General features: G+C 54.9%; 1 protein-coding gene across 5 annotated transcripts; it reads right to left on the bottom strand.

Annotated features, from left to right (window-relative positions):
• Positions 1-222: 222 nt before the first annotated feature.
• NECTIN4 (nectin cell adhesion molecule 4) lies at positions 223-16588 on the bottom strand. Of its 5 annotated transcripts, none has more exons than XM_006048494.4 (9): positions 16204-16585; positions 7345-7704; positions 5817-6107; positions 4619-4739; positions 3543-3691; positions 3159-3318; positions 2671-2746; positions 2294-2368; positions 223-1958 (listed from the first exon to the last, which is right to left on the bottom strand). In XM_006048494.4, exons 1-9 carry the CDS (start codon positions 16280-16282, stop codon positions 1734-1736), a joined length of 1536 nt encoding a protein of 511 aa, XP_006048556.1. In that variant the 5' UTR covers positions 16283-16585; the 3' UTR covers positions 223-1733. The 5 variants fall into 5 exon arrangements, with proteins under 5 accessions (XP_006048556.1, XP_006048557.1, XP_006048558.1 ...); XM_006048495.4 differs by having other exon boundaries at positions 3159-3315; positions 16204-16582; XM_006048498.4 differs by having other exon boundaries at positions 1817-1958; positions 2227-2368; positions 16204-16588.
• Between the last annotated feature and the right edge of the window lie 3993 nt (positions 16589-20581).

Raw genomic sequence — 20581 nt, 5'->3', positions numbered from 1 at the left:
ACTGCCTATTCTGGAACGGGTCTTCCCTTCCACTGTCCTACCTGGGGACTCTCAGAGATGGCTCAAGGTCTGGTGGAGACCATTTCTCTCCCCGTCCCTCCCAGTTCCAGGCATTCTAGCTCCTCCCCAACTTGGAAGCACAGGGAGGATGTGCTGAGACAGAAGAGTATTCAGTATTCAGGATTTACACCATTCAGGGAGCAAGACAGGAACCAGAAAGAACAGGTTTTATCTGTTTATTTAAAAACAGAATATCATTTATGTACAACTATGCACATATTTACACCAAATGTACATACTAGAATTCCATTATCTTCAGGTTCCACATGCAAAGTCCTGGCTGGCTGGAGAGCAGGGGACGAGAGACACTCCTTTGGTCAGAAATCCAGCAGAGTTCAGGCTGAGCAGGGTTTGGCACTAAATCTAGGTATCCTGGTTGAATGTATTTGGGTCAGGCAGGCAAAAAGGGACCTCATCTAATCCCAGCCCCCACCCAGCGAAACTGCTGGAAGAGCCCCAAGTTAGTGACCCTGAGACCCCTGGGGAAAAGGGGATATTCTTGCTCCCAGTAGCTCCTTCACCTCACTTGAACTCCCACCCTCCCTGGTTCTATTATCACTATTCTCTCTCCCCTACACCATGACTAAACCAGGAGCCCTTGTCACCAAGTCCTAGTGACCCCCCACCACGGGACCACAAACACCTGTGCACGCAACTAAGAAACCATGAGCCTAGGGGAAGAGCCGAGGAACCGCTAGGGCCAAAGACCTTACTTGTCCTCCCGTTACCAGTAACTGTGGGGCACACGCGCCTCCTTCAAACTCCATCAGATCTTAGTCTCCTTCCCAGAAGGCTGTCCAGACTAGATGCCTCAGAAGGAGCACCTTGAACCATAGGAATTAACCTCCCGGGGTCAGGCCCGAGCAAGGTCTAGCTTTGCTGGATTCCTATGTAGGCTTATGACTCTTTAAGCAATCCTTGTAACGATAAACATCCAGATGAGTCCAAAGTTTTTAAAAAAGTCTTTTCTCTTAATGAGTTTGGGGCAATATTCCTTAAAGAGGCTCCCCTGTGCAGGCTTTTTTACAGAAAATATGTACATGCAACAGGGCTAGAGACCACCAGAGGGCAGTTTGAGCTTCTGGCGGACCCCGGCCACTGCTTCACACTTGCCCCAGCGGGTCCCAAGTGGTGGGAGCCCTGCTCCCCAACTCAGGAGGCCAGATTCCAGCTCCAGCTATGCCCGCACACCTGGATCTGGCCAAGTCTCCACCTCCCGCCTTGAACCTCTGCATCATTAATACTGCTCTGGGGTCTGAGGAAAACACCTGCATTTTACAGGCAAAGGTCCCACGGCCGCACGACACACAAGCCCATCCCCGTGACGTACCCCCCACATTGCCACCGAACTGGGTGACACACGTACCACAGCTCACTCGTGACAGCAAGACGCACACCACGGGCACAGTCACCCCTGCACACACACGCAGCACACACTCAAACAAGGACACATGCACACACAGCGACCTGCACACACTGTGGGAGGGACTCAACCAGCAGAGCCCTTCCATTTTCCAACGGAAGGACTGGAAGGACTGGAGATCAAGCAGTCAGTGGGGTGGGGAGCATCTTCCTCAAGAAAAGAGTGTGTAGGGAGGCCCCCCCTGGGGATGAGCTGAAGGCTTCCCTGTCAGCAGAGGGAGCCAGGCTTAGGGGACGGAGGCAAGCCTGGGTCAGACCAGATGCCCCCGCCCGTTGATGTAGATGCCATTGCCCGTGGGCTTGGCCCGCAGGGTCCCGTTCTCCTGAATAAAATGGTTCATGGCCTGCTTGATGCCTTCATCCCGATCCTCCTCCTCCTCTGCCCGCCCAGGGCCTGGAGACAGCAGCTCGGTCTGCGTTTCAATCTCCCTCACTGTGGTCAGCGTGGAGTAACTGCGGCCCTCCGGCTCTTCACTCTGGAGACCAAGGGCAGGGGGCGAGTCAGGAGCCTGGGCGGGGTGGCCACGCGTGAGGGGGCTGGCTGGGGCACGGTGGGGCCAGAGGTCAGGCACAAGCAGGGGTTACGGTTGCTCAGCGGCTCAGCGATGGACAGGAGTGAATGTTAGGTGTGGGGAAGGGGCGACTAGAGAACAAAGGCGTAAGGGCATAGCTGAGGGTGTAGGGGGAGGCAGGCGGGCAGCGTGAGTCTCAGCAAGGGGGCTGGTGGAGGGGCTGCTGACGCACCACATCGGGGGCCGGGAGAGGGGCCTGAGCAGAGTGCTGGGGACACCGGTGGGGCCGGGGGCCTCACCATCACAGAGCAGCTACTGTTGTCCTTGAGACTATCGGGGTGGCCCTCGGCTCTCAGCCCTACACTCTCCTCCGGCTGCAGGGCCCGGACACGGGGAGTAGTCAGGACGGGGCTCAGGCGCCTCCCTAGTCACCTTCCCCCGCCCCACAGACATCCTCATTCCCCCACCCTAACCTTGACCCCACCCTGACACCAGTGCTAACCATGGCTTCCCAGAGCGACCTCGAGGCCAGTGATGAAGAGGGCTTTCTAAGTGAGCCAGCAGACCCAAAGAAGCGCTGCCCACCCCGCCACCTCCCCCCAGTGCAACCCTCCTACGCTCCTGACCTGCAAAGGGGCCCCGGCCCCACGAACACCCCCAACCCTGGTGCACACACCTGGTTTCTGGGGTCCGAGTGATGGGAATGCAGCCTCCGGATGGAGTTCTCCCTGGTCAGGGTCAGCTCCTCCTCACTGGGAAGACACCCCCTCGTCAGGAGCTGAGGGTAGTGGTAGCCTCCCAAGGCCAACCTAGTCTGGCGACGCCTCTATGAGCTGGGGCTGGAGGGTGTGGGCACTGGGCCGTCCCTGCAAGTGTGAGCGCGTGGCTGCAGGTGGCGGTGTGGCTGCAGAGTGTGTGTGCCTGGTGCCATGTATGTGCCCGTGCGTGTGACACCCTTGAATGTGGATCTGCCCTCACTCGGGCAGCGTGGCTCCCCTCACCCAGCTGCGGTCCGGGCCCCCAGGCCTTTCTCACCTCCCAGGAGACTCTGCCTACCTCTGGTCCACAAGCTCCTCCTCTTGCTCCTCAGTCCTGGCCCACCTCCTGCTTGTCTCCTCTCTGCTCCCCGCTGACCTCACCCGCCCAGGAGGGGCCAGTACTCACTATTTCTGGGTCATCTGCTGGGCCTTGCGCCGATGGTATCGGGACATGAGCACCACGACCACCACCAGGAGGCAGAACAAGAGCGCGGCGATCACGCCCACCACCACCACGGAGGCCGACACGAGGTCCACCTGCTTCCCGGGGGCGTCCTCGGGGTCTGCTGGGGGCAGGCCGCGGTCTAAGGCAGACGTCCAGATCTCTGGCCCGCCCCACCCTGTCCGCTCGAGACACATCCCAGACCACCCCTGCAGCCTGACTCTCTGCGAAATACACACAGTCCCGACTCCTCCAGATAAACAATCTCCCAGTTCACTCTCTGTCTTGCTTCCCGTTGCCCTCCACCAGGCCCCTGGCCCAGGTCCCAGCCTTTGCCCCCGTGCTTACCAAGAACATCCACCACCACCTGAGAATCCCTTGAGGAGAGTGCATTGCTGACGCGGCAGACGTATGTGCCACTGTGCTCAGGGGTCAGTGTGGGGAAGCCCAGGGTGTCTCCTTCTGCTCGTACCCCACTGGGCAGAGGCCCGTCCAGCCTGGAGGACAGGGAAGCTGATGGGCGGGCTGAGGCTGCCACCATCCAACGTGCCCAGGCAGCTCTCCACCTCCCTCCCCCATGACGTCACCCAGAGCCACCGGCTGTTCCCACGGTGCCCCTCCCTCCTTTAGGCAGGTCTAGGCAGAGGCCCCTTCTCCCTGCCGCCCAGCCTGACCTGGGCACCCCCGCACGCACTCGGGGAAGATCCACACGCACACCATCTCACATGCTCCTGTGGGCATCACGTCACTCAGCACTGAGCACCAGGTCCACATGGCATAAAGTCCGTACGACAGGACTTTCCATTCCTATTTGGGCTCAGATGTACTTGGAAAAACGTGACTGCATGCCCCAATACCCCTTACATCGCATGGTAGGGTACATGAACAGAGCCCCAGGCACAAGGCCACATACATGGCTCATCCGCTCATATGTGAGAGCATGCGTGTCATGGGCTCACACACATGTGGCCCTGACCCCCCCCCTCCCGATTCTCTGGACATCTCAGACCCTGGAAAAAAGCCAGGGAACTAGCAGAGACGGGAGGGCGCTTCTAAGGTGCTGGCAACGTGACAGCGGTTATAAAAGTGCTGCTTCAACAACAGTCCCAGTCAGCTGTATCTTTTTGTCTTATCCACTTCAGGCACTTACATAAAAAGTGTTAACATTTAAATACTGTATTATATTTCATAATTTTAAAGTTAAGGGAAAAAGCCAAGCACTTATTAGCTAACTCCCTACGCATTGCCATGTATCCCACACTCCCTGGTGTAAGCCAATAATAATGTTTGGTGACCATGCGCATTCTTGTATTGGTCTGAACATGTGACCCAATTTATTTGGGTCTCAGAGTATATTGCCCCAGTTCGTGATGAGTACGTGTTGTTCCCGAGGGAAGGATCGCAGTCTCAAGCTTGGCCCTTACCGTGTCCAGTTGTACGAGGGTGGGGGCTGCCCTTCACTCAAGCACTTGAGCATAGCCCCTTCTCTGCCAACCTGCCACAGCTTTCGGTCTTCAAGGCCCCTCACAGAGGCTTCCGCAAGGACTGGAACGAAAGGTGGGAGGAGAGAGAATGGGAGTGATGCTTTTCCTCGAAGACCCCCGGTCCCAGGCCTCACCCTGCCTGGAATGGCCTCTTCCTGCCCTTCCCTGTCCTTCCCATCTGTGGCCCAACCTAGCCCAGCCCCACGCTGCTGACAGCTCCGTCCCCTGAGTTCAGCTGGTTTACCTGTGCAGCGAGCCTATACGTTCCTCTGCATAGCAGCGTGGCAACACCTTTTGAATCCCCTGTGGGCCCTAGCATAGTGCCAGTCACAGAACAGGTGCTCAGCAAAACCCCTCCCTGATTCTTCAAAGGTTTAACCATCCTCCTAGTTCCTTCATTTCTTTTTTATTTTCCCTGACTGTGCAGCACAGCTTGTGGGATCTTACTTTCCCAGATCAGGGATTGAACCCAGGTCCTTGGCAGGGAAATAGTGCAGTCCTAACCACTGGACCACCAGGGAATTTCCAGCTCGTTCATTTCTTTAACAAACATATGTTGAGGACCTACTTTGTGCCAAATGCTATGTTAGTATGAGTAGAAACCAGTGCCATCCCTCACAGAGGCGTGAAGTCCAATGCCAGGAAAACAACATCTGCCATTGACCTGGCACCATTCATACACTAAGCGCTGTGTGAGAGGCTTTGCATTTGTGGTTTCTAATTCCCATCAGAACCCTGTAAAGTTGATATGATTACTCTCCTTCTGCTAATGAAGAAAATGAATCTTGACTGAATAACAGCTGGTAAATAGCAGAATTAGGGTGCATTCCAAGTCCATCTGTCTTCAAATCCTAAACTATTTCACAAAATTCTTTCAATTCCATATTTATATCTGACCTCCCTGAAACCTGTAAAACAGGGCAAGCTCCTTTGTAAGCAGGAGGACTCTGAAGGTCAGGGAGTGATTTGCCAAGGTCATCTGGGATGGGCTCCAGGTGTTACACCTTGGACTGGTGCTCTCTTGGCCACATAGCATGCCCTGTAGGATCCAGGCTGGCCAGACTGGGGGGCCTCAGGGTCTCTCAGGATCTCACCCATCTTCCTGGAGCCCATGGGGGTGCCCGACCCAAGTACTCACAGGCCACTTGGAGGATGTGGGTGATCCGTTGGTCCTGGAGCAGGCCAGGGTGGGATACCACGCAGGTAAGTGGCTGTCCATTCATGCTGCGGCTGGGCACCAGATGGAATTCTGAAGTGACGGCAGCTGAGCGGGAGTGTGTGAAGGAGCGGTGGGATGTTGTGCCCTTGACCTCTGTGTCCCAGGTAACGCTGGGGGCTGGGCTGCCCTCTGCCGTGCAGGAGGCTGCCAGTGTCAGGCCCTGGCCCTCTTCTAGCGGCGGACCAGGATTCAGCGAGGGCAAGGGAGGCACTGCAGATGAGGGGAGGCGGAGATCACCATCATCACAACCCCGGTTAGGAGGCCCTACCCCATCCCAGTTCAGTCTAGCTTTTTCTTCTTTCATATTATCAACAGAGAGGTCAAATGAGTGGTAGAATTTCAACTGACTTTGTACCTTTCTCCACTCTTTGAATTATTTACAATGAGTATGGGTCATTTTTTTAATAAAAATAATGAGGTAATTTAAAAACTAACAAGATAACATCTATATTATAATAATAGTAATAGCCACTATTTTTAAAGCACTGACTATGTGCCCAGTACTGTGCTCAACACTTTACAAACGTTATTTCTTTTAATCCTGTCAACAAACATGAAGTATGTATTATTATCCTTATTTCATAGCTGAAGAAACTGAAGCTCAGGGAGGTTAAATGATTCAGTCCAGATCATTAGCTATGGGGTGGTGAAGCCAAGATTCACACTCAGGTTTTTCTACTATGGCTGGTATTGCTAAATTTCATGTGGATAAAGGAAAGCTATGAAGGTCTTTATTTTTATCTTCATAACATTAACAGTTCAAGCCCAGAATGGAAAAGACTTGACTTGACCATAAGTCCAGGGCATCCGTTGACCACGAGAGTCCACAGTGCCAAGAAGTGGTTTACAAGGCAATTGTGGCTTCCGACCGCATTCACTGAAGGTCAGGATCAGGGAAGGCATGAGCCCCACTGGTCACGCACAGCCACTCTGGGCAGAGCTGGGCCTGTGTGTCCATGTCTAGGTCCAGTATTTTAAATGGAGCCCAGGAGGATGAGGGAGGCTCTGAATGAGTGTGTCTGGTAGAACTGTTGCAGAAACTAGTAAATTTAGCTTGAAGAAGAGATTTGAGTGAGGCATGACAGAGCTCCACATCTAGTGGAGAGGCTGTTTGTTGTGCAGAAGAGAGAAGGCTGTGTCATCTCGCTGCAGAGGGTGAGAGTAACCAAGAGGGAGATTTCAGGTCCATAGAAGGAAGACCAGCCTAATAAATGGATTCTTCCCCAAGGCTGATCAAGCCATATCAAGCTTTTGGGATCACCTGAAAACAATCTCTGGATTGGGGTGGGGGTGGATGGGCTAAATGAAGCTCTCTCAGTCCCACAGGACCCCACCTCTTCCTGTTTCGACCCCACCCCATTCATCTCTGCATCCCCCTGCCTCTGGCTCTGCCCTCCAAGACCCAGGGCCTGAGGTTCTGGCGTCTCTGGCAACTGGCCTCACTTACCCAGAACACGGAGCCGCAGCCGCGCCTGGAAGCTTCCAGCAGGGAAGGTGCTGACGCGACACTCGTACTCGCCCTCGTCAGCCTGCACCGCATTGCGCAGCAGTACCGCACCATCCAGGGGGTTCCGTGGGGGCGGCGGCTGTTCCACGCGGCCCTCATAGGCTGAACTCACGTGCAGCCCGTATTTGGAGTTCAGCAGTGCCAGTTCCCGGCCGCCCTCGCCTGCATCCACGCGAGCCCATGCCACCTGCTCCACCTGCTCGCCCGGATCCCCTCGGTAGAAGCAGGGCAGCTTGGCATCCTGGCCCAACACCACCGTCACCAGGTCCGAGGTCTCCAGCTCACCAGCAAGGCGCTGACCTGCAGGGGGCAGACAGAAGCAGCTAGGATTAGGGGCGCTGCCAGAGCTGGGGAACACTTATTCATAATGATAATGTCAGCAAAAGCAGCCCAGAACTCCTGGAGCATTTTATGCTTGCAAAGCGCGTTCAGTCCATTACCTCATTAGATCCACAAACCATTCCCAAGAGGTAGGTGTTATTATCGCCCTTTAACAGATGAGGAAACTGAGACCCAGAGAGAGGAAGTGACTTGCCTAAGGCCACACAGATGGTATATGGAAGAGTCACACCCTCTCTCAGCCCTGGATCCTATCTTGAGCAGTTGTAAGGTGGGCAGCTATAACAGGAGAAGAGACCCAGCCTCTGCCCTCTGGGAGCTCAGGCAAATGCATTTTATGCCACAAAGACCTGGAAGCCATGGACAGACTTTCACAGAAGGCTTAACCTACCAAGAGAGGGAAAGAGAATGCTTTCAGAAAGTGACCAGGAGCCAAGGCAAGGGTCGAGATGAGTTGGTGTCTGGGATGCGGCACGTGGTGTAGGAAGGGTCCATCCCAACAGGCCCTTTGGAACATTCTTTTCATGGTTTGAAGATAAGAGGATGAGAGACCTGGGTTCCCAGAGAGAAGAAGGTATGCTATGTGGGAGGAATGGCATGAACCAAGACTCAGAGACAGGAATGAGCAAGTCATTGAAGGTAGAAATGCCCAGGGTCAGAGGCCCAGAGGGAAGAGGTCAGGACAGATACATTACAGGGTTAGAACCATGAACCAGAAGCAGAGGACTGGAGGTGGGGCCCAGGGTTGAAAGGTGAGTATTATGTGCATTGATAAGGAACAGTATGAAGCCCTCAGGGAGATCTATCATGTAGCCTTATCAGCAAAGAAGGATGCATGTCCTGCACTTAAAGAATCTGAGTTCTTCTGGGGAAGAGATATGTATGGAAACATCTATGGAAATATGTGTGATGGTTTCTTATTTAGTGGTTAGTGGTGTGTTGCAGGTTAGTTATGGGATAGGCTAGTCACAGTGGTCCTGATTCAGGTAGGAGGGCCTCATGCATGAGGTGGGTAGAATCCGGAGGGGGTGAGAGCTGGAAAGGGATCCCAGGTAAGGGCCCAAGGTGGGCAAACCCCAGGGAGGTGGAGAGTCTGGCTGGTTCAGGAAGCCAAGAGGAGAGGACACAACTAAGGCAAGGCGTGTGTGTTGAGTGAGAGTGGGACATCTGGTCACAGCAGAATCCTCCAGGACCTTCCACACCAGGCAAAGGAATTCAGATTTGGCCAGGGGAAATACGGAGTCACTAGAGCATTAAGCCAGTGGTCGTGTGCCCCCCGACTGGAAAGAGCGACTGAGGGCAGGAGACACATTAGGACCCTGCTGGCATCCTGCACGGTGCTGCCAAGAGGAGGGGACAGTTCCAGGAGAAGCTCGGCAGGCCTTGCTCACTGACCAGAAAGAGGAAAGGCTCAAAGACAACTCCTAGGTTTCTAGAATGAGTAACTTATGAGGGAGGGAGGCCCAGAGAAGCTCGAGGCTGGGAAGAAGGAGATTTGAAGTTGTGGAATAAAGTGCATGAAACAGGGCTGGGGGCAGAGGGCTGCGGGCAGAACGAAGGCTCTCTGGAATGGTGAGAGCGCCTTGCCTGGGGATGCATGTCCAGTAATTCCACAAAGTTCAAAGCTCCTACCTCTGGCCAGCATTTCACACACCCTGCCGGCCTTCACCTTGCTCATGCTGTGATCCTGCCTGGAACGCCCTCCTCCTTATGTCTGGTAGCTCCTACTCATCACCGTCTGGGTGACTCCTACTCACCCTTAAAGACTCTGCTTAGACATCACTTCCTCCCGGAGTCCTCCCTTCCCCACCCCCACCTGAGGCCGGGTGATTGCCCTTCCTCCGTTCTCTCTCTAGCATCCTGCGTGGACCCATTACAGACTGCATTTGTTGATACCACAGATTGTATTTGCTGTTTTCTCGTCTGCCTCTTCCACCAGACTGAGAACCTCAAGGGTATAAACTGGATCTCACATCACATATGCAAACATGGCTTCTGATTCAGTGCTCAGTGGTCTGCATTCCTGGCATATAACTGGTACTCAGTTATTATTTATTGACTGACTGAATGACTGGATGAGTGGATGAATGAATGAATGTGAGAGACAGGCGGAAGAAGGAAAGCGTAGAACGAGGAGGAATGTGCAGTCTTTGGTTGGGTTGGGCAGGGAGGGGTTTAGCATGGCAACCTTAGGGTGGAGACACAATAGGCTAGCTAGCTGGGTTCTCTGCCAAAGGGAGTACCTCCAGACTGGACCTAGGGTGAAAGTAGAGGGTGGAGGGAATCAGACATGGGGGGAGAAAATTAAGCCCCACTAGAGTGGCCAGAGGGTCCCAGTGAGGCAGAGCATGGGACAGAGGAAGGGGGTCCCACGGCCCTGCAAACGGGAAGAGGGAGGGAGGGTGCTGTTGGGAGCTGGGAGGGCCCGAATGGGACGGGACAGACCTGAAGGGCCAGATACCAGGGCCCTGACCTGCCCAAGCTGATGTTGGTCCCACCCAGCCCAGCCAAGGAGTCCAGCTAACCACCTGTCACCCCTCCCAGGCACCTCCTCCTGGCACCAGAGGGAGCAGGGCTGCCAAGGAAGGGCTGAAGTTGGGCTTGAGATTGGGGCTTCCTGGTACTTCCCCTGCTTCTAATCCCAATGTCCATGCAGGTCACAGGGAATCCAAGCCCTGCTCCACTAGGAGACACTCAAACCCTTCCAAAGCCTACTCCTGGAACAATGTCAGTTGGCATCCTCATTCCTATACTTGTCAAGCAACTAGCCCCTCCCCGCCGCTAATCACATTTCCCCACCAAAAATACCTTCTTAGCGTACAACATGCATCGAGTCCCTAGCACATGTCTGAGTCCGATCCTCCACATCCCTACCTGTGGCTCCATGATCCCCAACCAAGTGATAAACCCAAACTTTGCAGGATGAGGAACCCAGTAAAACTGGAAAGTCCCTTCTGGGTCTCTCCCACATCTCTCCATTGTCCTAAATTCACTATTTACTGGGAGCATCTCAGCTTGAGCAACACTCTCCTTCACTTACACACACATACACAGGCTGCAAGAGAAGGACAAGAGAACTTGGGCCCAGTAGGCAGACCCAGAAGCTGAGACTCCCAGGGTAGGGCAGACCAGCACTGTCTCCTCCTTCTCTCCCCCACCCAGTGCCCGCCCGGCGTCAGCATGATGATGTCACCAGAGCAAAGGAGACACACCGCCTGCCTGGTGAGGTCACCCCGCGGGCATGTAGTGGCCAGGCCAAGCCCACGGACCCTTCTGCTGCAGACTGCTGAGGCTGGTGGACTCTGCTGGCTGAGCGCCCCTCCCTCTGACCCTCCCCTCCCCTCCTCCCGGGAGCACCAGGACGCTGGTCAGGAGCCTTGGTGATTCAGCCGCTGCTGCACAGCCAGCCTAGCCACAGCCGCCACCAGCCACCACCTTGCGCAAGGCAGAGAACAGGCCCGACTGGCCGGACGGGATCCCTGCCCTGGTCCTCCCCCACCCCTGGCCAGGCCCCCACGGGCCTCTTTGGGGCCCTGCCCTCTGTGTACCCCACCTCTCCCAGACAGGCCCTCCGTTCCCGGCCTGGGCTGGCTGCCTTCTCCCTACCCTGTGCCCCAGCTCTCCTCTCTGCGCGAGGCCTGGCCTCTGATCTCCAGAGGGGAGACTGAGGCTGGCAGTGGCAGCTCTCCTGCATCTCTCGGGCAGGCAGCTTCCTTTCTGCGGAGGCTTTCTCCGTCAGCATCCACGCTGCATCTAGGGGCATCTAGATCTGGGGGCATCTAGGGGCACACAGTGGGGTCCTGGAGGTGGGTCCAGGAGGAGGAGGAAGGGAGGCAGTGTGAGCTCTGTGTGTCTGCATGTCCGTCTTTGGGTGAGGGCCTGGTGAGTCTCAGTTCTGGTTCACATGCAGGAGAGGCTGCCTCTTTGCATGAACTTGGGGGTGTTTCCCACATATATGTGTCCACTTTTTCTCTTCAGGAGTGCATGTGTGCTTGTCAGCATCAGAGCAAGCCTTGAAAAGGCATGTCTGTGATGTGCACACATAGTAAATATTTTCATGTTGGTTTCTCTTAGCTTCCGCATAGTTGTCTGTCTCAGCTGCCTTTGGTCAGTGGAGTGTGGCTCGGGGCCTTTGTCTCTGCACCTACTGGAGTGTCGCCCAGGCACCCCTCCCCTCCTCACCCCAGACTTGAGGCAGATTCATCTCAGGCAGAGGGACCCAGAGATGAGGTCACTGTCCCTCTGGGGTGATGGGAAATTGTCATCAAGGACTACCCCACAGAACAAAACAAAAGCTCTCTACCCTTGCTCCTCAGGTTCCTACTGGAAGGACCCCCACCTCTCTCAGCCCCTCCAGTCACGCCCCAGGCCCCCCCAGTACCTCTGGCCCCTCAGGGAGGCCTCTCCCTGGGAATCTCTGTCAGGTCTCTGCTGCTGCCGCCACCAGAAAAACCAGCTCTCGCTGCAGGCCTGGGGTGAGGGTTGTCTGGTGGAGGTTTGCTGGGAAGGAGGAGGGGGATCCTACCTGGGGCTAGGGGGAGCGGGCTGGGCTGTCTAGGGTCTCATTCTCCTTTGTTAACTCTTGCCTCCCCTCACCCCACAGCAGCAGCCTCCCCAAGAAAGAGCTGGAATGTGTGGGTGAGTTTGGGGTAAGAAAGGACCTGGGAAGGGACCCCTGAAGCCCCTTATTCAGGACCGTTTATATAAACAACCCAACTTTTTTTCCTTCCATCCTTCCCTCTGCCCCATAACCTTGGCCTTGGAACTTTGAAAACCAGCAGATTCTCTCTCTGCCTTCCTCCACCTCCCTCGCTTACCCTCCATTGTCCTAAGCCCCTCAGCTTAGTGAGAGCTTCCCAACCCGGGCAAAGCGCCCACCACAGATTAGTGTCTGGGGAGGGGGGCCACACCAGTCACAAAGGGAGGTGAGAACAATGGGGGAGGACGGGCCTTGAGGCAGCCCCGGCTCCGGCCCAGACACGGCTCCCAGCACAGATAAGTCCCCTAAACCCCCCGGAGCCAGAGTCTGAGCCTGGCTGAGTCACCACAACAGCCACTCTGTGGGTGGGAGACCCAGAATTCAACTTCTCCCAAACCCCTGGGATCCTAGCCCCCTCCCCAATCCTGCCAGCCAGCCGCCCCTCCCCCACCTCTGCAAGTGTGGCCAGCTCTGCCCCACCCCAAATCACAGCCTCAACCCAGCTCTCAGGACAGCCAACCAGTTTTAAAGGCAAGGGGGTGTGTGGGGGGGTGGCCTGAGAACTGTGGGGAAAGCATCTGAAGCCTGAGGCTCCCTGTCCAGTGAAAAAGTGATCTTGTCCCCTCCCCCTCAGGCACAGGCCTCCTCCTCCAGCTCTGTGGCTGGACCCCAGTTCTGAACTTGACCTTCTCAGTTTAGATTCTGTTCCCAGATTCAGCCCCTAGGCTTCTCTCCTCCCTTCCCTCCTGACTCAGCTCCCCACCCCACCCCATCCCTTCTGTCTGCCTAGACTTTGGTCAGCAGAAGGGCAAGTTTGGGAGTCCAAAAAGCCCAGGCATTCTCTCTTCACTAGGCTTGCTCCCACTGTGGCTGACCTCCCTTCATCTTGCTTGGAGGGCCCCGGGATCCCGAGGCTGAGGTCTAGAGGTTGGGACCGTGGACTCTACTATGAATCTCTTACTGCCATCTCTGTGGCTGGGGTCCCCTTGGCCCAGCTCCCTGAAACACTGGGGTTGGACTAAGGTCACTGGGGGCCACAGGGCTTCCCTGGGATCCTCCTAGCGCTCCCCACCTTGGGCAGGGATACTTGCCTCCCTTTCTGGGCTTCCCCCGGGGCTTGGGTAGGTCCTTCAGAAAAGGGCCTGCCCCCACCTCTGTAAATAGGAGTAGAGAAAGGGATGGGGTCCCTCCCTTTCTAGAAAACTAACTTCAGACAGAAAGCTGATCCTAACCCTCAGAGGCCAGACTTCAGAATTCAGAGAACCCTGTGTTCTCTGGGGTCCTGCAGGGCTCAGTTGGCCGCAAAGATTAGGAGCTAGGACCCTACTGGCAGGGTATCTACAGATTTGGGTCCCTCAGCCCCAGGGCAGGAGATGGGAAGGAGAAGGGAGGAGACCTCACCCGGAAATTCATCCCATTAAGGAGAGACAAAGAGCTGTGGTTGTTGGGGTGCCTCCCCAGCCTGGGCTCCTCTCCCTAACAGGGGTGGGGCAGGGCCCTGGGGCTCAGAGCACTAATGACCCAGGACTTGGTGGGACACAGATCTGCAGCAGTGCAGGGGCGGAAGGCAGTATCTAGGGTAAAGCTACCCCTGGTCCCCGCTGAGAAAGGCGGTCAGGACCTTTCCCCCTTCTGTCGCCATAGCCAGATAGACTCCTCTACCAGCACCCAGCACCCTCCTTCAGTCAGGGCCTGGACGTTCACGCAGCCACAGGCTCTCAGAGCTGGAAGGCCCTTATAGATCATCTGGTCCCACCTCTTGGTCTCCTGAAGTCTAGATTCTTAGTGGCCCAAGGTCGTGTAACAAATTAACTGCAGAAATGGGGCCAGAACCCAAAACTCCTGATTTCCCAAGGTTCCTGTCCAAGGCTTTCTCCGAGACAAGAACACTCCAGTTTCCTGGGGGCCGTTGAGGAGATGCCCACAGGGGAGCCAGAATGGGGGTGGCAGTCAGGTGGGCCCATCTGTTCCTCAGGCTGGGAACCCGGGGTCTGACTTCTGGCCCGCAGAGCACTCTCTGCAGGTCACAGCAGCTGAGTGTGGCTCCCTGGGTGCCAGCTTCCCTGGAGCCAGGCTGCCTCCCTGGCCACGGCACCCATCCATCAGGCACCAGACAAGGTTGGGGTGATGCCCTAACTAGAAGGGGTCTCCTCTCCCTGCCATGGGCTTCTCTGAGAAAGAACAGCTTTGTGTCCTGGAAAAAGAAGGCAGGGACTATGTCTTGCTAAGCGTTGCGTGTCCAGCATCCAGTGCCCTGGCTCTCCCTAGTGAGCACTCAGAGGTGCTATGCTCCGATGACTTAGGGGTTGGAAGACCAAGACGCTAACCCCCATTATGCTTCTAACACTGAGGAATCTTGAGATCTCGCTGGCCTTTCTATTTCTTTCAGTTTTCCCTGGAAACTTCCCTGAGGGAGTTGGATCTCTTTGATCCCTTCCGAGTCCTGAGACATCATGGCTCCACTCTCTAGATGTGGGTAGATCTTTTAGGTGTGGGTAGATCCTACAGGAAAGTGCCTGCTGAGTGCCCTGGCCCCAGCAACCAGGCCCCACCCTCTTGGCCCAAGCAAGTGAGAAGAGTTGTCTGGAAGATGGGAATTAAGATGGGGGGAGGGGAGGGAGAGATGGCAGAGCTTAGAACTCAGTATCCTGCCGCTGGAGGCTGGGTCAATGACCCTTCTATTAGAAAATCAGAGCAAGAGCCACCCCCACCCATCCACACATCTAAGTCTGACTCTTCTCCTGACAGCTTTAGGTGGGGATGGAGGTTGGGGAGAATCACTGCTGGACAACTGCAGCTCCGTCACCACTGCTCCTGGGACTTGGAATCAAACTGTTGTATGTAGGTGAGGCCCTGTCTTTCTGAGGAGGAAGATTTCTCAGTTGTCCATTACCTTGGGAACAGCCTAAGGTATCCTACCCTGGTTTCATTGTGCATATGCACACTTACAGACACACACACACACACTCTCTCTCCCCCACTCTGAAGATTATAAGTTCCTATAATTTCTAAGCTTCTGTACATAGTGCTAGACGGGAGTGATCCAAGACATCTAGTTGAGAAAATAGGACGAGGGATAAAGAAAAGAGGACCATGCCCTCTCTGGAAGGTGCCCCACTTCCACTCATGGAAGTAGCCGTCCTACTTTGGAATAGCACCCCTCATAGTGTGCTCAGAGACAGGGGCCAGAGTGAAAAGAGCTTCCAGCTCCCCGACAGTCCCCCAACAGGTGCCACAGAACTGGTATTCTGGGCCATCATGGAGATAGGAGGGGAGAGAAAGACCCTGTCCATTCTCTGGACATCAGGCATCCTACACCCTGATGACTGGGGAAACCAGCTCAGCCCTGAGTCAGCCGCAGCCCCAGTCAGCAATTCTGAAGCCCAGGGGGTAGATGAGGGAATCTCTACGAAACCCTGGGGCAAAAGGGTCCCCACCAGTTCCACCTCCCTGGCCGCCTGTACTGGATTACCACATCTCTTCCCCCAGAGGCAGCTCCAGCCTTTTGGCTAAGGTGGTCAGGGAGCCCAGACCCAGAGACCTGGCCTGGGGCTGGAAAGGGACATGAAACAGAAGAGCTCCAGTGGCTCTCCTGAGGCCCTGGTAGCAGCTGGAGAGGCGAGAGGGAGGCCGGTTCCTCAGCTCAGAGTACAGGAAGGGAATGTGTATGTGTGCACGCGTGTGCATGCGTGTGGATGTGTGTGTGTGTGTGTGCCTGGTCAGCTTGGGCTCAGGAACAAGGGTCCTGAAGCAAGTCCTACCTGTAAATGACGCCAGGAGCAGCAGCAGCAGCAGCCAAGCCGCAGGACCCCACATCTCGGCTCCCAGGGACAGAGGCATTGGTCGGGAGGCAGAGCTGCCCAGTGTTTCTGAAGTTCCACCGAGGTCTCCCTGGGAGCCGCTCGAGAGCTGGATAGGGACCGACCCAGACGGTAGGCAGTCACAGAGTCCTCCGGCAGGGACGCACCTGCCTGCCCCCTGGGGTCTCCGCTAGGGGACCCAGCCCCCTTGCACCCACCCAGCTGTAGCTACCCCCAAGAAGCCGTGATCGGGAGCTCCGAGCTCCCCCAGAGCTGCTTCCCACGCCGTGGCCAACAACGAAGGCAGAAACTTGGGAACCTGCTCAGCAGGTCAGAACAGGTGCGTCTCCGGGGGCTGGGCCTGGCACGGAGACTAGGCAGCCGCCGCCCCCACGGCTCAGGCTGGCTAATGGGCGCCACAGAGGGAGGGAATAAGGGAAAGACCTGGGGGGGTGTGGGATCCCATCATCAGCTGCAGGCTTTACCTGGCAGTGTGTGGAAGGGGCTGTGACGGGAGGGGCCAGGTGGGGGGAGGGGTAGGAAAGGCCCAGGGTGGCTCAAAGAGGGAGGCACCTGGCCAGGAGGAACCAGGGCAAGGCCCTTGTGGGTGGAAAGCAAGCCAGTAGTCCCGCACCCCGGCCGGTCTTGCTGCCTTCCCTTGGGTTTTGCTGAGTTCCCCAACTTCCCAGAGGGGCTCAGCTTTGGAGCCAGAATAGGAGAAGACCAGAACAGAGGACAGTACTGCCCAAATACCTCATCCACTAGATGAGAAAACAGAGGCCCAGAGTGAGGAAGGGGCTTGCTGGAGGACACAGCTTAGGTAGTATGAGACATCTCTACCTTTGAGGTAGGGAATTAGATCAAAGGCAAGAATACTGGTAGCCATTCCCTTCTTCAGGGGATCTTCCCAACTCAGGGATGAAACCCAGGTCTTCTGCCTTGCAGGCAGTTTTTACCGTCTGAGCCACCAGGGAAGCCCCAGAGACCCCTCAGAAGGAACTTAAGTGACCGCCTCCCCAAAGCCTCCTCCCCGACATAGGAGAAGCCAAGGGATTGACCAAAGCATTAACCCCACAGATTGCTGGCCTCCCTAGCAGGACTCTCCATCAGCATCAACACCTTCTCACTACTGGTCAGGAGTCCCCACACTGCACCAGCACCACCTGAGCAGAAAGGGGCTCCTTTCCACCATCTCTGGGGTCGCTTTAACCATTTATCCCATGGTTACTGAACAAAGCCACATGTCTGGGCTTTGCAAGGACAGTCGATTTCAAATACTCTATCCTTGTATTCCTATAAGTATACTCTTACTGGTCAGACCATCTGTTTCCATGTTGCCTATAATGTTACTGCCAAGTTACACGAAACCTTACTGACCTATCTGGGATAGCCAGAGAAGGGGGCAAACTCAACTCCCTGAAAACTAAGGGAAGGGGAGACGCAAGATCATTGATGTACTGGAGCTAAAACATATATATATATATACACACAGGTAGACAGGAGAGAGGAGGAAATACATACAGGTTAAAATCTTGCAGCAGGGTCATTTTGTCTGGAGAGGGGCAGGCAGGAGGAGTCAAGGACAGCAAGGTGCAGGGGTGGGGGTCATTTCATGTAGAATATTTTACACACACACATACATACACACTCCTGATTCCATCTGTCAAAATCTTACTCATCTTTCAAAGCTGACCTCAGATGCCACATTTTCCATGAAGCCTTCTCAGTTCCTCCCACCTAAAATTAATCTTGCTCCCTTCTGTTCTTCCTCAGCCTCTGCTAGTCCCTTTATTATAGCTTGCGTACTCATAATTTGTGCGCATCTTATCTCCTTAACTAAATTGTAAGCTTCAATTCAAGAAGCATCGATTGAAGCCTGCTGTGTGCCAAGGATTCAGTAAATGTGTTAAATGAGGGACGGGATGAGAACTGCAGCCTGTGAACTCCTGGAAAGTCAGGCTTGTTTTGTAATCTTGGCTCCATCCTCCATACTAACACAGTCCACACCACTTAACGGGGACTGGATGCACTTTTGTTGAAGACATGACATTATGGATAGAAAAGGTGGTCAGGTACGGAGTGGAAATCCTGACTCTCCCGAATCTGGTCAGCGACCCAGACTTTAACCCTGCCTCTGGACCATGAGCCCAACTCTGGACCATGACTCCAGGGGCTCTAGATCCCAAATCTCACAATGTTCATGGCAGTGACCTCTTCTTAGAGAACTATTTCCCACGAGGACCAGGCTGAATGCCAAAGCTCCTGTTTCTCTCCACCTCTGCCAGGGTGAACCCCTTCCCCTCTTCAGGACTCACCTGTGCCAGGGGAGCAACCCCACCCCGATGTTGCTTTGAGATCCACAGTGGCAGGGGTGGGGTAAAGCCGGGGGGAATAAGAGGGAGGAGCACCCTGTGTTATAATTATAATTATCACACTTCGGATCCTATCGCACGATTTCAGAGGAGCTCCTTTCCTTCCCACGGATTCACCCCTCCTGGTCCAGGAAACCCCAGGAGAAACTGAGGCACAGTGGTGGGAAAGCAGTATGATCACAAGGTGGGCACCCAGTCCCTATATCCCTTTCACCTTTTCCATTCCCAGTACATCCATGGTGTGGCCGGTCAAGATGTCTAGGGCCCTCCATCACTCACCTGCAGTTCCAGTCATATGGAGCACTGGGCTCCCGCTGGACTTACCAGGGCTGTCAAGGCCAGGCTGTGCCAAATATTTTTTCATGGGTATGTTGAGGTCCTAGTAAACACCAGAGGTGGTCTTGGAAGGAGGACTAAGGCTACCACTGGGCCTGAAAGGGAGCACCTGGGCCAGGAAGTCACTTCAGGCCTCTGCTGGAGGTAGGGATCTGTGTCCTCCTCCTCCAAAAAGCATCTGTCTCCAAGTCCCTCTGCCTGCTGTGCCCTCAGTCCTGTGTATTTCACATGGGCCATGCTCTTGGGGAACACGCCCTCATTCTTAGGCCTTGCCTGCACTCTTCTGGGATGAAGCTTGCAACAGGCAAATTCCAGGGTTGAGCCCAGAAGGGAATATTTTTTGGAGAAGACTTTGCAAACAAGTGCGTGGTCTCTTGAGTTCTGTTCTCTCTCCCTCATTGAATCCCCATTCTCCTCATGCCTCACTACCTACCCTCCTCCCACCCACATTCTGGGCCCTAAGAATGGGAATAATTCAAGTCAAGGTGGCCTCCTCAGCATGTGTATTGTTCTACTGGCATCACTGCAGGCATGCCTGCATGCCTGAGTTCATTCAACAGACATTTAGTGAGCACCTCCTCACGCCAGGCCGCAGGCAGAGGATAGAGATGTGTAATACAGGTGGTCCCTGCCTCAAGGAGCCCTCAGTTAGGAGAGACAGATGCATAATAACATGCCAGACCCCTCCATCACACGTTCCCTGCATGTCTCTGTATGTCCATGCCCAGGGCTTTCTGTGTGTGTCTAACTTCAGATGTTCATCGTCTAATGTGTCCAAGCATCCACTTGTAACCTGTGTCTGTCTCCACGGAAGGCCGCACACCTCAGCCAAACCGGTTGGAGTGGGTTGTGCTGAAATTTTTGTTTGTGTCAATGGGACTTGGAGGTGAGTCAGGGAAGACCAAGGCTGGGTGGGGTGGTGTGGGGGAGAAGAAGAGTGAGAGTGAGGGTCAGATTGAGTGAGCAGGGGAAGAAGGGAGTGGGTCAGGATGGGAGGAGCTGGGGGTGGGGTATCAGGAGGATGGGTTGGGGGAAGGAGGAGATGAGAGAGCCTCTTAGTGAGTAATATCCTGTTTGTCTGAGGTGAGATCCCAGGTCAAAGAGTCAGAGGCTGGCAGGGAGACCCTTGGGCTTTGTGAGAGACAAAAGCAGATAATAAAGCTGAGCAGAACTAGTTGGAAGCATGAGGGTGGACGAAATGTCTACATTCCATTTCTATACAGCTTTGCTTCTTTGTGTGATATTAAGCAATTCCTAATTAAGCTATTCACTGCCTTGGTTTCTGTGGTTTGTACAGAGAAGTGTCAGGGGGTTGACTGAGGCTGTCATGGAAGATTACTGATAGGGGACTTGATTCCATCCCTCAGGACCAAGGCTATTTCCAGTAGAAGCTTCAAGATCCCTCTTCCTGCTCCTCCCTGGGACTCTGTTCACCCACAGAGGGCTGGACAGTGACCCCGATACTCTGGCAGCTTTTCCTCCTCTGAAAAGCGCCTTTGCTCCCCTCCGGCTGGAGCTGCACTGCGCCCGGTATCAGGACGATGGCGTCCTGCTTCCTAAGAGATTTCCTCTAAACATTGCCATGTACTGTGCTGTTCCTATCTGGCTATCCTGCGAGTCCATTGATTCCC

Source organism: Bubalus bubalis, chromosome 6, assembly GCF_019923935.1.
Source record: "Bubalus bubalis isolate 160015118507 breed Murrah chromosome 6, NDDB_SH_1, whole genome shotgun sequence".
Classification (NCBI taxonomy): domain Eukaryota; kingdom Metazoa; phylum Chordata; class Mammalia; order Artiodactyla; family Bovidae; genus Bubalus; species Bubalus bubalis.
This window is presented reverse-complemented; position numbering and strand designations above follow the sequence as displayed.